Below are 16,978 nucleotides of genomic sequence, written 5' to 3'. Positions count from 1 at the left end.
AAAGGTTGATAGAAAATAAATTTGTAATGTAGCTTTGGCACCAGGTTGAAAGCCAACTTGGGAAAGGTTTTGATGAAACATTAGAGCTGATAATATAATACTATATTGCTATTGCAGTAAAATTATTTAAATTAGCTTTCTAATGAAGGCTAATACTAATATTTTGTTATACACCCCGTTTCTTAGCTCTCCTTTCTGCTTCTTGCATCTTTCTGTTCTGAACAAAAGTCATTTTTTCCATTCACTCTGCTGTGCAGAAATATGATGTTAACTGGAAGATGAATTAATTAGTTTTTAGTATTATGACATTGGGCTTTTAAATTCAGCACCGGACTATATTTAATGTGTATTGATTTTTCATATGTTGCACCTTAATGGCAGAAAAATACATATATCTTTGAAACTATGTGTTCACATATTTTGTATACAAAAGTAAAGATATGTGAGTACCACCTCATTAGGTCTTACTCCTACTTAAACAAGTATAGAATTTCACCCTACAGATTATATCAGGAAAGCTAAAAGTATTGCTTGCACGTCTCTTCTTGCGTTGCATTTTCAGACTTTTTATTTAAAAAACATTCTCATATCCTTTAATTCAGAATGTGGGAATTGTTTTTAGATATATGAGACAAGCAAAGAAAACTGGTCCCACTTATTGTACCAGATGGGTGGCAAGATTTAGAAAACTACTTAAGTTTACCTTAAGTTTAGCTTCATTATGTTAGCATATTACTAGGGATATTAACTATCCCTTCCTTATTCACATTAAGAGGAAGGTTGTAATCTGGTGTGTACTAATGAAGGAACTGATACCCATTGCATTCAATGTGACCAGTTTACAATTACATACATGTAGATAAGAACAGAATGTAAGTCTTATACTTGATTAGCTGGCATTGGTGGCAATAAATAATTTGTGTGATAAGTTCTCATAAATGACTGTTTTAAATTAAAAGATTGCCTACCTTTGTTGGCAATTGCTTCTAAACTTTTTTACCACCCACCACTGAATTAAAATATGCAACATTTCTATTTGTTTTTAAAGAAAACTTAGATTTCACACCCAAGAGTATCTGTCACAGGGAGCATGATATTTTCTTCCACTATAGTCACCCTGCCAGGGACAAAAACATTTGCAACAACTACAGCAGACTCCTATAAAGAGTGAGGTGCATCCATATAGCTCTGCCCTACTTCCCTCCTGCAACTCTTCTAATAGTCCCTTCACTACTATGCATAGTCCCAAGGATGCCTTGCTTGGATAGACCCTATGAATAGCTTTCACCTCTACTCATCTTCCTAGCAAAAAGGAGAAAAAGTAATTATTTTCTTGCATCAAGAAGGGTTTTTTAAAAAAAACCTGAGTGGGGACAAGTTGTTGATTTCCTTTAGCATTGACAGCCCATGAAATGTTGAGTTCTATGTTTTGGTCCAGTTTAACTGCAGACCTGGATATGAACCTCTTTCTATGTATTTTTACCATTATGCTTAAGATGGCAGCCATTCTACAACTTAAATTGAAGCTTGGATTTTTTTAAAAATGAGCAATGTCTTTTACTTTTCAGTAAGCAATTTTTTCTTCATCTGCAAGAATGATATTTTCCCCAGATGCTTACAGAGAGTAACTTAAAGACTTTTGTCAGACAACATAAATCAAGAAATACAAAATATTTAATTGTCAGTATTTTGACTATTCTTCTCCCCCTCCCTGCAGTCCTCATGATTTGAGGCTCTGTAAAATATACACACATGTATCTATATCTATACATTACAGACATATACATCCCACACACAAAGTATAGATGAAAGATAAAGAGGAATCTTAGCATATATTATACTGCATCAGGCAGTCATTTGGAGAAATGAAGCCCTGAATGCTGAAGCATTTCAAATTCTTTTTATCTGACCAGTCAGTGACCTGCTGACTATTTCCTGCCCTCAAATAAGGTTGTGACCTAGGGTGCAAACGGCAGATAATTTTAGTAACAACTTAAATTCAAATAGGTTTGGCCAAGAGAAGAAGTTAGAGGGATAGATAAGGAGGGACAGGGTAGTAAGTATATAACTTAATTACTGTTCCTGGAAACCAATAGAAATGCCACAAAGCCACATTTTATTTTTCCTTGGTTCCCTAACTGTCTCAATTTCTACTGGCTACATAGTCATTATGAGCCAAGTAAAATGCTTGTTTATATATTTCTAGTAAACGTTTTTACACATGCAGGGCAATTGTGGAAATTCCACCTAAAAAGTAAGGGTCAGGATAGACAAGATGTAATTCATGCAATTAGCAACTGTGTAAATAGCTTTTTAAAAGTAAATAGCAGGAATGCCATCTCTCCCCCCCCCCTCCAGTCTAGATCATGACCCTGGTCTAGGGAGGGAGGAAGGTGGCTTTAGCCCTTTGCCCTGCTGTGGTCTCAATCCAGCTTGGAATCACGTGTTTTTGTGCACTGAAGAAAAGTTTCCATTCATGCCAGTGGAAGTTTTTCTTCCAGTTCTAATAGTGAGCACAATCTGGATCGGGGACAAAGTGGGAAGAAACGGTTAAATGCAGCACATCTGCATTTAAATGGAAGCACATCTGCCATTTATTTGTTAGAAGCCATTCACACAGTTGCTAATCATTTGAATGTTATCACACCTAGTTTGGCCCTGTATATTAGAAAAAGATATATCTTCCATAATGTCATAAAAAAAACTTCTAGATCAGTTAACAGAGATGAGTTACCCTACAGTGCAAATTAACTATTTTGTCACCAGGAAAGTAGCAAGCTAAAAAGTAGTTACAAGCTAAAGCTACTCTTTTCATGTGTGCTAGTTTTAATCAGCTTTGCATGAAGTACGAATGTGTAGAATGGGCATTTCAATTTGCATTGACGTTTGCCAGGACTGCTATATCTTGATAGTGACTAAGCATGGGCAGGAAAGGAATCTTCAGCAAGGGTAAAGAGGTTGAGTCTACTCTATGAACACATATTATATCAGATCATCAGATGGACAAAGCACTCTTCAACTCTGTGAACTGGACTAGACTGATCACCAAGGTGGAAAACATACCAACCTACTCTCCTTTAGCATCACTTTCATCTCTGCTTTTAATGATCAGAATCTTCTCTGCCTATAGAGGCTTTCCTTTCCACAGTGTACGGTGATCTATCTTGAATAGAAGATACCACCTTCTTTAGAAAGTTGCCCCCTATATGTTGTAGAGGTGATGACAGGGAGTAGGGCTAGTTCCCCCCCCCCCAACTTCTTTCATGTTAAAGTACTCCATCTTACAATGCCTGAAGAGGTCTCAGTCATGACAGTAAGTTTGAAAATATGTGTCAGGACCCAGTCCTGTGTGCATTATGTTAAGTATAGCCCTGAGTACAGGATTTCATGTTTTACCTTCTGTCTTGTGTGTCAGAATCTAATTTTGATTATTTTTATATATCTATTTGCAAAGGTGGGGTAATTGTGCTTTTGATCCACATGAAAAATATCCTGAAATACATATACGTCTTAGAAAGATTCTAATTGCCTTCTAAATGCTTATCTTACCAACTGAAATAGTTAGCTGGGTGGATTCCTACATGGAAGTGGTTTACAACAACATTTGTTGATAATTAGGTAATTAACTTGAACTTTTCATGAATACTGTTCTGTAATTTTATTTTATTTTTTGTACTTCAGATGATAACTCAAGTGTTCTGTAGGTTTAATTGTTCTAATGAGATCAGAGATGCACAGTATTAAAAATATGTGTCATTGTGATGAGGTGTCTAATATTGAATATATATTTATGTCCCCACCGGCACACCTTTTCATCACTAATAAAGTTGTGGATCAGCTATATATTGTGCCTTCTTTTGATGATGTGAACTATTACTTTAAACAAAACATTCTGAACAGATTTGAAAATTGAATTGATATTGAAAATGTGTTCTTAAATGAAAGGAACAAAGACATACAGCTTTTACATTTTCCACATAATCTTCACAAATAGAAGGTAAGTACACTAGATTTAGAAATACATATGGGAAAAGGTAGGTATGGCTGAAATTATTAAGATGTTTAATAATGGGACTGTATAGCTCCCTAACCTCCTTGACATTTTTCTAATAAAGGTTAAGGTATGTGTTATGTTAAAACTGGTTTCCAGTTAGGGTTCCCACATTTGAAACTACTAGCCTATGAATTTTGAAAACATCTCTAGTTAATCATGGCAAAAGATAATGCTCATTCTGTAGCTGAGCAAATTTGGACCTCAAGTATTTATATGTACTTTATGAAAGAACATAACATGTAAATTCAGTTTTGACACTGTCAGCCAAATGTTCAAAGGTGGGAGAAGTCAAAAAGATCTCTGTTGGGTGCACCTGCCCCTCACTCCCAAAAACCTTGTGTTAACTATTATCAGCATCTAAGAATATCACCCACCTATTATGGGATGCATGGGTCTGACCCAATATAGATCGTCTGTTATATTTGTATAAGTGCTGAAGGCAGGGTGCATGGTTTTGTTTTGTTTTCCAACATTTTTTGCAAGTACTGTGGGGGTACCCAAATCGCAAGAACCTAGATCTCTGTACAAAGCTGAGCTTCTGGTTCTCAGTTGTTCATGCCTGATGAGGCCAACTGTTCATTGTACCCATTACAGAAGAAAGATGACATTCGCTACTTAATTGTTCATTCCACCTAATTGCAAAAATAAAGCTCTCTGTTTATTAATTAGATTCCTATGGTGCAGAGTGGTAAGCTGTCCATTATGGGGGGGGAGTGTTTCCTAGTGAAGTAAATGAATTCATATATCACAAGATTATTTTAAATCAACAAGTTGTGCTAAGTGAAAACAAAGAATGCTTATAAGAATGTATCCTGTAGGTAAGAAATTTATTTTAAAAATTACAGAGAATATAGTGTATACTGTCAGCAAAGGTTTCTGATTTAACCTACTGATGACCTAGCTTTGTTTGTTCAGATGACAGCTCTAAAAGTGTACAGGGAATATTCCCTTGTAATACAATGATTTGCCACATGCCCTGACCTTACTGACTGTCAGGGAGCAGGTCTGAATTGGCCCTTTCTCTGATATTGTGACACTGCTTCTGTTGCCTCGATTGTGACCTCTGATTGAAAGCTACCCCTGGGACTTCTATATAATAAGCATGACTCCTGATTGTTAGCCAGGTCTGCTTTCTTAGATTTTTGTCAGGCTTTCCCAGTAGTTTAAGCTAGATACACTAAAATTTACTTGAGCTGTCATGGTGCTCTGTGACTTCAGTGTGCTCTTTCAGTAGAAAAATGTCATACAGTCATGAAACATACAAGCTAACATTCCCATTAGGCTTGTATTTATTATGTACTCTCTTGATGGCATTTTTTAAATTTCTTCTCTTTCAAAACTGTATAGATTGCAAACCTCTTAAAGACCTGACTCTTCTATGTAGCTCAAATGACATTGAGCACAAACTTCTTTACAACTTTTCTTCCCCTCTGGTGCCAGGCAAATTTCCTTGTTAATCATCCATTTAAAAGCTGGAGTACACGGCAGCTGACCAGACTGCCAGAACAATAAATGAGATTATATTTTTTGGCATCCACTCATTAAACTTTGAATCAGAAAGTGCTTCTTTTTTGCCCAATTGTCTTCTGTATTGGTTTTCTAGGCTTCTGTTTATATGTGGACACAAGCCACATATGTCCTAGTGCTGCTATTGATCCCCTTCCGCTGGTCCTACACCATAGCTAAAATTATGTTCTAAATAAGTCACTAGTGATAACAGTGTGGATGCTCAGTCATGGGGCTCTTAATTCATGGTGTAGTTTATCACTAATAGTCCAAATTCTTCATCAGTCTTAGGAATATCTTTTAGTAGTACTGTTGTGCTTTGTCTAATGCCAAAGCAACAAGAAAATATACCATCACATGAAAAGAAGCAGCTGTCCTGAGATCCATGATTTCTGAAACTTTTTTTAAAAGATCTCTCCCTAGAAGACCTCTGTGAGAAATAGCTTTGTTCTAGTCTGTTCATATACATGATGCCTAAAAGTGCAGAACCTTGCACTTGTGCAAACGTATTGCATCAAGTGATTGGTATTTGCAATAATAATTATTGCTTTAGTCATGTGCTAACATATTCTAGTCTGATATAAGTAGCGCTTCTTATAAAAAATAGATGGTTTTCAGGTATATCGGTAACTTCTTTCTCTTTGTCCTGATTTGTAATTTTGGCATTGAAAAAAATGGTTTAGAAAATAAAGGTACAACAGAAGAAATAGATTGAGTACCTTTGATTTTCCTATTCCCTTTTTTGTAAAATCTAAATGTTGTTCTAAATCTAAATATTGTTTGCAGAGACTGAAGTCTGGTACAAATCATTATGATCAAAGTATAAGACATTTACTCATAGAAGTGAAAAGTCTCTTATTTCTGTGCATTGCTTACAAACTTTGATACCACTATGACACCTGACTTCCTTTTTTTGAACTGCAACATTAAGCCAGGATTCTCCCCCCCCCCCCATATTAAATAAACATTAGAACTGAATGCTGGCAGTGTGTTACGAAGCTTTGAAATTCATCCAGGAAACAAACTGAATCACTACTTTCCTTATCTTACTCTGGCAGCAGTAGCACTGGTGTTTTATGTGGGAGGCAAATTATTTATAAATTGGAAAATTCACACAATGGCATAAATCTTGGAATTTATGTGCTTTTTGTGCATTTCAATTTTTACTCAGCTGCCATCTGCCTCTCATTGAGATTATTTGATCATGTTGTTAACCAGTTAACCAGAAGATAGTTACTCCCATTGGTTCACGTTTAACTGTGTTGATTACAACATCAAAAAATACCAGTGGCCTGCCTATATGCTGAGGGACAGTGTGGTGTAGTGGTTTGAACACTGTATTACTGCTCTGGAGAATCCCTGCTCAGCCATGAAAACTCACTGGGTGACCTTAGGCATGTCACACTCTCTCAGCCTCAGTGGAAGGCAAAGGCAAATCTCATCTGAATAAACCTTGCCAAGATAACTTCATGAAAGGATTGCCATAGGTTGAGAACATGTTTAAGGCACACAAAAACAACCACCACCACCAATATGCTGTAAAAAGAAAAAATGAAACTGATTCTGCCTAAATTAGTAACAGAATGGCTACTTCTGCAAATGTTACCTAGTGGTTTATTCCCAAAGGCTTCAGTCCATATGTACAGCCAGGACTTTTGCTTCATGCCGCCAAGCATAATGGTTCTTTTTATGATTAGAATAATTTTTAAAGTTTTTGGTGGTTACTTCTCATACTGATTGAGGAAAAAATCTATGAGGTATGCAGGCCAACATCATGCATGAATAATTCAGATTTGCTGGCAGAATTTTTTGTTTATGGGAATATAGTAATTTATTATTCTATTTTAAATTAATTTAAAACAGGACACATCTAATTTTCCAGTATGATAATTTTTGTTATTCAATTCAGTCTCCAGATGAATATAACATGGCAATAATATGGTCATACTTGTGTGACATACAGTATGACAAGTGACCACCAGAAAACTTTTAAAATCATTAATGTCTCAACTCTAAATTTTGCTGCCTGTGGAAAGAGAGTATTTTAGCAGCCCCCATCGAATGTTACTGAACTTTGGTGAGGACATAATCTCTTTCCATAATATTTATGCTCACCTTCATGTCTGTTCTTAGATTATAAATCATGTGGACGCAGCCCCGAAGGAGCACTGTGACGTTGTGTGGTGCAGCACGCAGTATAACACCACCCTGGGGGTAGAGCAGGGGCATGCATCGTATAGATGCTACACCGCAACCGTGCCCACAAGCCGGCCCAAACTGCCGGTCTGCACAGTGCCTATGAGTCAAATCCCTCTCAGCCATGGAAAACCACTGGGTGACCTTGGGCAAGTCACACTCTCAGCCTTCAAAGAAAACAATCGCAAACCCACTCTGAACAAATCTTATGCAGAAAATCCCATGATGTGGTCACCATATATTGGAAATGACTTGAATACACATAACAATCTTTGTATTTTTCTTGTTTCATTTTTTTTTTTTAATATCTTTAAAGGACTGTACTGCGATCTGTTTGATACAGTTTTGGCATTAGAAGTAGCTTTATCCTTCAGTCTTAAATAAAGCAATCATAAATTCCACTTAACACCATGGAAACTTCTAGTAGACTTGCATAAGACTGTGGTTAAAGTATTATCAATTTAGTGTACCAATTAACTATATTTCTATCCAGATACTCAATTCCTGTTGCTATATTGTGTTTTCCAGAAGAAGGCTGATGTTGATATTTAGTTTTTAGATATAAAACAAAGTCACTGTGGTTTAGTTCAAGGGCTAGATGTGATATTATTCAATTTGGACAGATCTTAAAATACTGTAATAAATTAAGTATATCAGAAGATATTTGGTTATTTAGATGCATTTATTCACAACTGTGTAACATGAAGAAAGACTATATTGTTAAATAATATTTTGTAAAAAATGTTTTGTTAGAGCTGATTATTTTTTAATTAGGCTGAATTGCTCAGTATGGTCAGATGGTAGGAGATAATGGTTAAGATATAGTTGAGAATATCTCTGTAGTTCAGCAAGGAAACCATCATACTGCTGAGGAATAGGAACTATTCCAGATAATGTGGGCATGGTGAGTGGATAAGGTGTAAGTATAAAAATCGCAGGTTGGAATAGAAGTAGAAATAGAAAGTACTGTAAGTTTTCTGAACTCATCTGAAGACTGAATTCATCTGCAAGCTACCACCTCCCCCTGCCCTCAGTGATCTGTACATTAACAAATTTGCTGTTTCCTACAATTGTTCCATTTTAATCTACAGTACTTATAACTTGAACATAAAACAAGTTCTCACAAAGACACCATAACTCTCCAGGGGCTCATTCATCCAAAGGAATCCAAGTCAAAATGTCATTGAAAGTTCCTACCACTTGGTGGAACACAATTAGCACATCTGTTTGAGTAATATTTAAGTTTCTTCATTCCTTTTATTTTAATTATTTGCTTGCTCCTGTGCATGTTTGCCCAAAAGTAAGTCTCACTAAGTTCAGAAAGACTTCATCCCAAGTAAGTATGCATGGGACTGCATCCTTAGTTGTCCGTGTACTTTCTTGTTCTGTTAACAGAATAACTAGCAGTGTTCCCAGAGCTGCTTGATAGAAAAGAAGCAACTTTTGTTACAAACATGTGCTGGTACAGATGGCAAGAGAAGACAATTAAGAGAAACTGGGAGTACAAAAAGGTTTATTGGTTGTTGCTGTTGAGAATGAACATTGTAGGAAAGGGTATTTTCCCATGCCACAGAATTGGCTCCAAAGATTAAGTGCTTCCATAGATAATACATAGATTATAGGATAATACATAGATTTTAGGAAGCAGGTGCTGGAGATAGTGCTTGATTATATACAGTAATCCAAGATCACAGTATAAAAAATCAGGAATGAATTTGGAAGTTCATTCCAACACCTTACACTAAGTGTTTTTACACATAACAGAATCAGCTAGAGTATTCAAGCTCTTCTGGACCTGGGGGACAAAAAAATAAAAGACTTGTCCCTTATGTACACATATTTAGCATATAATATCACATATTCCAATGTGAATTTCTTCATTCTCATTTGACTCTTACCAGCTGGTGTGAGTTGGTAAAGTAACATTTTGAGTGTCTCCTGCATTTCTGAAGCAATGTCTGTACAGGAGATTACCTCACTTCTGTCTGGTGATGTATTTGGTTCACACATGTTCACATGTGATGATCTGTTTCTTCTAGTCCTTCTGTATTGCAGATTCATCCTGTTGTGTACATGTACTGAGTTTGGCTAGGATTTGATTTCAGAGATCCTAAGTCCTCACCACCTTCCTCCCCCTTATTTTTTTTTTCAGCATCACTGAATAAAACTGCAATTGCAGCTGTTTTTAAATGACTGTCATAGCAGTTACTCATTATCTGCCTCCTGTACCCCAACTCTCTCTCACTGCAAAGCCTGCCTGAATTGACCATGATCCAGGAACACAGTAAAGGCCAAGATTCACTAGAGTTCTTTGGTATCCAGTAGCAATGGATTTGATATTTTTCTTCCCCTCCTGTTTCAGCCATCTGTGGTGCCAAAACAACATCAGCATGCTGTTTTCCATTTCTCTGGGATAGAGAATGGAGGAGTCACTAATTCTGGCAGAGGTAGTGGGGTGAGAACAGAAATGCACCAGTCGAGTCTGGCCAAAAGTTAGAGTGGTATAATCATAATACACACAATGGGAGAAACTAAATAGATTAAGGCCCAGTAAGAACAGAAGAGGAAGCAGCAAGTAGAAATATAGCAAGATAGGTGTTGGGTGAAAGAGAGAGAGAGTCCAAAAGCCAGCTGGAAATTCTGATTATGCTTTGAGAACAATTAAAACTGCCAACATAAACCTGACTGCTAAAACCTGGAACCTGCCCTTGCATGAAGGAGAGAACACCAGGTTAATCCCTGATTATTCAGTGCTACTTTTTGGAGATGATCTGTCCTTAAAACTGATTTGGTAGAAAGCTTGTGCCTCTATAATTTTTTTTAAAAAAAGCTATTATAGAACCCTATTTAGTGTTTGGAAACACTTGTTTATTCACTTAGCTGTGTCTTTCTCAGATGAAACAGAAAACTGAATCTGTCCGTCCCCCCCCCCCCCAAAAAAAAAAATCCCACCCCATCTGCAATCAGATGTATCTTTTGAAATGTGTATGGAGGCCCATTTCACAACTACATAGTATGGTACAAAATATGGTGAAGGGAAGTAAGAAGGAAATTACAAGCTCAAGCACATCCTCTTTTGTCTTTATCATTTATCAACCTAATCCTATGCACATTTCCTAAGTACTAAGTCCCACTGAACCAGGTTTAGATGATACATTAATTGTGATCACATTAATTGCATTGAAAATCGATACTGTGTTTTGTGTGTGTGTTTCTTATAGTTTTTACAAAAAGGCTGGAATCCAAAAAATGTATCTCATCCACAGGTAAAGAAGAATCTTCTCGCACTGATGTGTCATCAGAGAAGATGGATAGAAACAAAGAACGTACACATCAATGGCTTCATACACAGGTTTGGGATTATGAAGGAGCTAGCCCTAGAAATGAAACATGGTGAGATCATTGTCTTTAAATTAGATTTTTGGATTGCTGTAATACATCATGTAACATGAAACCCATCTTAAAACAAATGTGCCTTTTTTGCCAAGGGCCACATTGCCAAGTTTCAAACATAGTCCAGTTGAGAATTAATTTAATAAATTTGACATCTTATTCTGCCACAAACCCTAGTGAATTGCTATGACATGCCAGCATGCAATATCTCTTCATAATATCCATGAACATTGTTTTCTGTCAGAAATCCAAATGGCTTTATTTATGAGAAATGCACAACCCTCCCCCCCCCCATATTTCTTAACTTAGACAGTACATTCAAGTTATCGTTATTCAATAGCTAACCAGATAGAATTAATAATACCTTGAAAAACTAAGGTATAGCAGATTTGAACTAGGAATGAGTTAGGGAAAGAACACAAGCAGAAAAAGATAACATCTATCATACATTTTAAAAGAAAATGAGAGAGAGGAGTGGGATCAAATGTTACAAAGCTTTTATTTAAAAAAAAAATCAGTGAAATTTCAGGTAATCGTTCAGTTTTTTGTTTCCCTTTTTTAGCTGGTGGCATTCTCACTAGATAAATGTACAGATATATTTTAACAAGCCAAAGAAATGCTTTCCTTAAGGAATTAATATGAGGTTATTGTAGGGGTGAGCATTCCAAACAGAAACCCGAAGTGATGTACAGTAGTGTCATTTCCAGTTTCTTTTTTTTTTTTTCATTTATTTTTTGGCCTGCTGGGAAAACAAAACTACCACATTTATTGTGTTTTTGATGGTTGATAGTTATTTTTGAATGCAAAATAAACTTTTTAAAAAAAAATGTGAATTTGGGCTTGAGTTTATTTTGCATTCAAAAATAACTACCAACCATCAAAAACACTGCAAATGTGGTAGTTTTGTTTTCCCAGCAGACCAAAAAGGGATTGGGGGCAATTTTCCCCACCACCATTCCAGAGGTTGTATCCTAAATTGTCCATCTTTGAATATAAGGGCTCCTTATCATCACAGTTTGGTCTTTTAGCTAGATGGAACTCATTTTGGAGGAGAAGGAAAATAAGAAGCAGGTTTTTTTCCAAGTTCTTTTGTTTTCCTCATCATCATCTCCTGTGTTGCTCACCAGTGTTCTCCATCCCTCTGGAACAGAAGCAGAATAAGAGAGTGCAGGATAATAATTTTTAAAATCACACACAAATCTTTCTGCCAGATGGTGTGTCCCTTGAATGGAACTCTGCTAAAAAGGCATGAAGATCCAGTCCCATGTTGTGAAGAAGGTTTCATGACAGCTTACTGTTGGATGGGTTTTTTTAATGGACATCAACTAGCTAAGCTTCAAAGGTACATTTTGCATGGTCCAAGCCCCACAACCATTGCCATGACCGATGGAACAACAGAAAAGCTGGTACTTAATATTTGAAGCAATTAATAATATACACAAATGAAATATCCAGAAGTCACCAGATCCTATTTTATCTTGGAAGCTAAGTAGGATCAGCTGTAGTTAGTACTTGGATGTGGGACCACCAATGAATACCAGGTGTTAAAAGCTTTATTTCAGAGGAAGGAATTGGCAAAACCATCTCTGAGGAGGTGCCTTAGGAAACCCTATGAAATTCATGGGGTCACCATAAGTCAACAGATGACTTGAAGGCACATACATGCACACACCCCAGAAAGCAATATATTTTAGTATAATACCATACAGTACAACTATACAACTTGCTGCGCACACAGTATGGCAATCTAGCATTCCCTCTGGTTACCAGTGTTATGACTCGTCTGTGCCCTATTCATGTGAGATTGCATTGAATCTATACAGGTCTATTTCTACTTTTTATTGATGTATTAATGGACAGTGATAACAAGATAGATATGTAAAATGTTTTTGTTATAATTAGGAGGGTTCTAAAGCAGAAACATTTCTTTTGAAGTAATTACAAAATAATGTTCCTCACTTTTAAAGTTATCTAATTATAGTTTACCTACACATATATTTATTGTGAACATCTGCTTGCAGTAACCATTTCAAGTAGGACGCAGTAACAAAGGCTACTACCCTAAAGACATTTATTTGAAGTAAGATCATTGCTTCCAAGTAAATATTTATAAGTCTGAAGTTCTCAACTCTTTGTATGACTCTCATTAAAATAAGATACAGTTCTATTATATATTAAGGCTATGATCATCAAGGCTGTGGTCATTGAAAAGGTAGAAAAAAATACAAATACTTAGGCAATATACTATTAAAGTATTAAATAATACTTAATTAAAATATATCCATCCCAGTTTATTGTATTTTAACAAAGAGCCTTTATACAAAATAATAATTTTAAAAAATCACTACAGTGTAAATTTTTGCAAATTAACCTTTCAAAGTAGAATTATTTTCGGTACCCCTTTTAGACTTTATAGCATGCATGTGAACATTTTGATGCTTTAAATGATACATACTTCTCTGCATCAGACATTTAATTAAAATATTAAAACAATAAATTGAGTATTGCTGCGGGAGTTTATCTGTAATTGTGTCATCAGTGTGTTTTTTGTGTTTTGTTTTGTTTTGTTTCTTGTTTTTTTATGGTTTGTGTGTTTTTTTAAATCTGGGCTATAATCCTATCTGAAATTAAATCCCATTTGGTCTGGGACCTCTAAGTAAGCATGCATAGGATTTCATTTAAAAACAAAATACTAGTTTTTCAAAAGGAAGAACATATGTAATTTAATTGTTCATAAATCTTATTGAGTTAATTTTCTAGATGGGTATGGAACATTAATAACTGTAACAGCATGTGTTAAGATCATTCAGATAATATGCCCAATTCTACTTATCCTGAACTTGATGGCAAAACATCAGAAAGAAAAAAAGTATGAACACTGGTGGTCAAACAGCTGATAGACTTATCTAACATAAACCAAGTTTATTGCTCTATAGTCAACTGTTTGAGCAAGATCAGATAATGATGTGTGTAATTTATACTCTTTCAATAAACTGGCAAATTTGATAAATTTTTAGTTATTAAAGAATTTGCATTTTGATAATTTTATCTTAAACGTCTTGGCAGTAACTGATTACCTTATCTGTTCTGACCAAATTGTTAAAAATAATGTTCCTTAAATCCACTGTAAATGAGAACCAAAAATCTTAATGATATTTAGCTAAACATTTGATAACCAGTAGTTTCCAGGAAGTAGGAGACAAGTTTATCAGGAAGTTAGTCCCGCTGATTTAAGCTAAACTTAACAACCATTAAATACATTTGAGCTTGTAGTCTTAGGCCAGGGTCCAAGACTATCTATATCTGCTCAGACAAGCTTTGGTTTCTTAAACAGCAGCTTTTCCCCACCCTTTCACCATGCATAGCAACACCTCTCTTGGAAAACAGGGAAAACTTGGGCAAGCCATATGTCTGTATGATGTGGTTTAGGTCTGCTGCTTGAAGATACAGCCAACATCTCAACTAGAAAGCTCAAGCCTTTGGAGTAATTGAAGTGATTATTTAGATTCCATCTTTAATCCTTTCTGGTGCCCTTTATTATGTTGACATATTTGCTGTTTTCTAATCAATGTATAGCAAGCACTTCTTACCTGAGATAGACCCAGAAGTTCTCAAAGGAGGGAGAGTTCAGTTTGTGGTAAGATGTTTTTCTTACAACTTTTTTTAAAAAAATCTTGAATGAATTATTAACACTACAATTCTTTAAATGTTAAGCAGGAATATGCTTCACTGAACAAAGTATGATGAATGCCTGAGTAAATATATATGAAGATCTCACTATACATAGTTTTGAACCCCATATGGGATAGTTGTGTGGATTTTTAAATTCCATATCTTTACAACTGCATAAAAACAAATCTCTGTACATTCATAAGACACAGGCTACTGGAATGTATTGTCCTAAATTGTGGCTTATTCTGCTTGTAATTGTATGCCTTCAAGTCATTTCTGATATATGGCAACCCTAAAGTGAACCTGTCATGAGATTTTCTGGGGCTGAGAGAGTGGGACTTAACCAAGGTTACCCAGTGGGTTTGGAAATTGAACCCTGAATTCCAGAGCCGATAGTTCAAACCACTACAATACACTGGCTCTCATTCCTCTACTTGTGTAACTTTCTACTTCAGTTTGGTGTGTATGAACACTCCTGTTTCCATTAATAGCCATGTTGGTTATATGGCTAATGGGAGAAATGTACAGATCCAAAACAAAAAGACAGCAGGACAATGGTTGTTTCTAGTGTGTGTCTGTGTGTGTTTTAAAAAAACTTAATGAATCAGAGAAGTTTTCTTGTGCTCATCTATCATAGCAAAAAGAAAAAACCTTCAGAAATATTTCATGCAGCAGCTTCCCAAAAAGAGAACAAAAAAGCACTGGCATCCAACCCAAATCCCATATTGAGAACTGCTACTCTGTGCATCTTTTTTGTTTGAGGTCTTTTTCTTTCGTAGTAGTATTTGACCCCTTGTTTTAGTATGAACCATATGGACCCCCAAAATGGAAAAGCAATCATTGCAAAAACCCAAGAGGTGGCAAATCTAAGATGATGAATGCAAGGCAAGGATCGGGGGTGGGGAGTAATGCTTATCCCAATTGTTATAAGTGGAGACATAAGGCTATAGAGAACAAACAAATCACTTCCTTTATAATTCTAGATTTTATGCAGTGGCTGTACACACAAAAGTTGAGAAAGAGAGAGAGGGAGGGAGGGAGGGAGGGAGGGAGATTTAAAGAGGTGCTCTACACTTCCCACTAGGTTCTTGGATAGTCAGTTCCCTGGACAGTCAATTCCTTTGTCCTGTTTATAGATGCCTTCTTGCCTATTTCTATGTCCTATCAAGTGGTCAGCAGAACTGCAGTGGAACAACAAAATATGACTTTAAGGTTGCCATCTGGAGCTCACTGCATGTCATTCGGTTTAATAAAGAGAGAGGATACATTATTCATTCACAATGTGTTATGGTTTTGGTAGGGGAGAAATTGCAGATGTAAAACTTCTGGCAGTTCCAAAATATTAGCATTCTAAAATATTTTTCTCCCTGCAGTGTTACTTTCTCCAGTCTTGTATATTCAGAGCAGCTGAAGAAGCTGGAAGCTGGAACAACATTAATTATATTTTGTTAGTCAGTCTAATAAATACATATGCTTAAGTGATTAACAGTATCCTTTTAGGATCCAGAACATACTTGTCTGAAGTGCCGTTTGATACTTTAAAAGTCCCCTCCATCCTTTTGTCCCTCGGATATATTCAAAACACTACTGTTTATGCTAGCTAGAGAAACTCCTTTCATTCCACATAATGTTATAGCTTTAGAGAAAAATTAAGCTAAAAGGAGATATCACTATATAAAGGTTATTGGTATTATCACTTTGCTGATTATCAGGCAAAAATATTTTATTTTCCTTGTGCCAAAATGTTTATTTAAAGGAAACCAAGAGAATATATAAAATAATTACTTTTGGGGCATTTAAAAATTGATGGTTAATTGACTGATTGATTGGTATTGATTGATTGTTGATGTTGCTGTCATCATTGTTCTTCTGTATTAACATTTTAATTTTACGTCTCTGGTATATTTTGATGCCTAAACAGCAGTATACTGTATAAATCCTCTAAAATTCAGTTAATAAATAACATAATGCTTCAACATGCAATACCAGAGGAATTGATCGATTAAAACATTCTAATTCATTAATAAGGTACCCCTCCCTGATTGATCAGCAGATTTCAAAGAATTTACATATTTTACCAAATCTGCCAGCAATAGGCTTTCTGAGTGGGAAAGAAAATAGAATGATACGTACTGCAATACAAGCATCTGCCCTTTA

The 16,978-nt window shown here is 35.8% G+C and overlaps 1 protein-coding gene across 5 annotated transcripts in view; it reads left to right on the top strand.

Annotated features, from left to right (window-relative positions):
• The window catches only part of LRRIQ1 (leucine rich repeats and IQ motif containing 1), a 131,070-nt gene that overhangs the window by 98,835 nt on the left and 15,257 nt on the right, over window positions 1–16,978 (top strand). For 4 of the 5 annotated variants that reach the window (XR_006104252.1, XM_042470285.1, XM_042470286.1 and 1 more), the window contains exons 25-26: window positions 11,023–11,149; window positions 14,726–14,786. The exons of the other annotated variant lie outside the window; for it this stretch is intronic. Coding sequence is in view for 3 of the 4 variants with exons in the window: in XM_042470285.1 (XP_042326219.1) it covers window positions 11,023–11,149; window positions 14,726–14,786 (188 nt within the window). In the remaining variant the exon portion in view is untranslated. The remainder of the gene's footprint in view (window positions 1–11,022; window positions 11,150–14,725; window positions 14,787–16,978) is intronic. 5 annotated transcript variants of the gene reach the window in all.

Source organism: Sceloporus undulatus, chromosome 5 (assembly GCF_019175285.1).
Source record: "Sceloporus undulatus isolate JIND9_A2432 ecotype Alabama chromosome 5, SceUnd_v1.1, whole genome shotgun sequence".
In the NCBI taxonomy this organism is placed as follows: domain Eukaryota; kingdom Metazoa; phylum Chordata; class Lepidosauria; order Squamata; family Phrynosomatidae; genus Sceloporus; species Sceloporus undulatus.
This window is presented reverse-complemented; position numbering and strand designations above follow the sequence as displayed.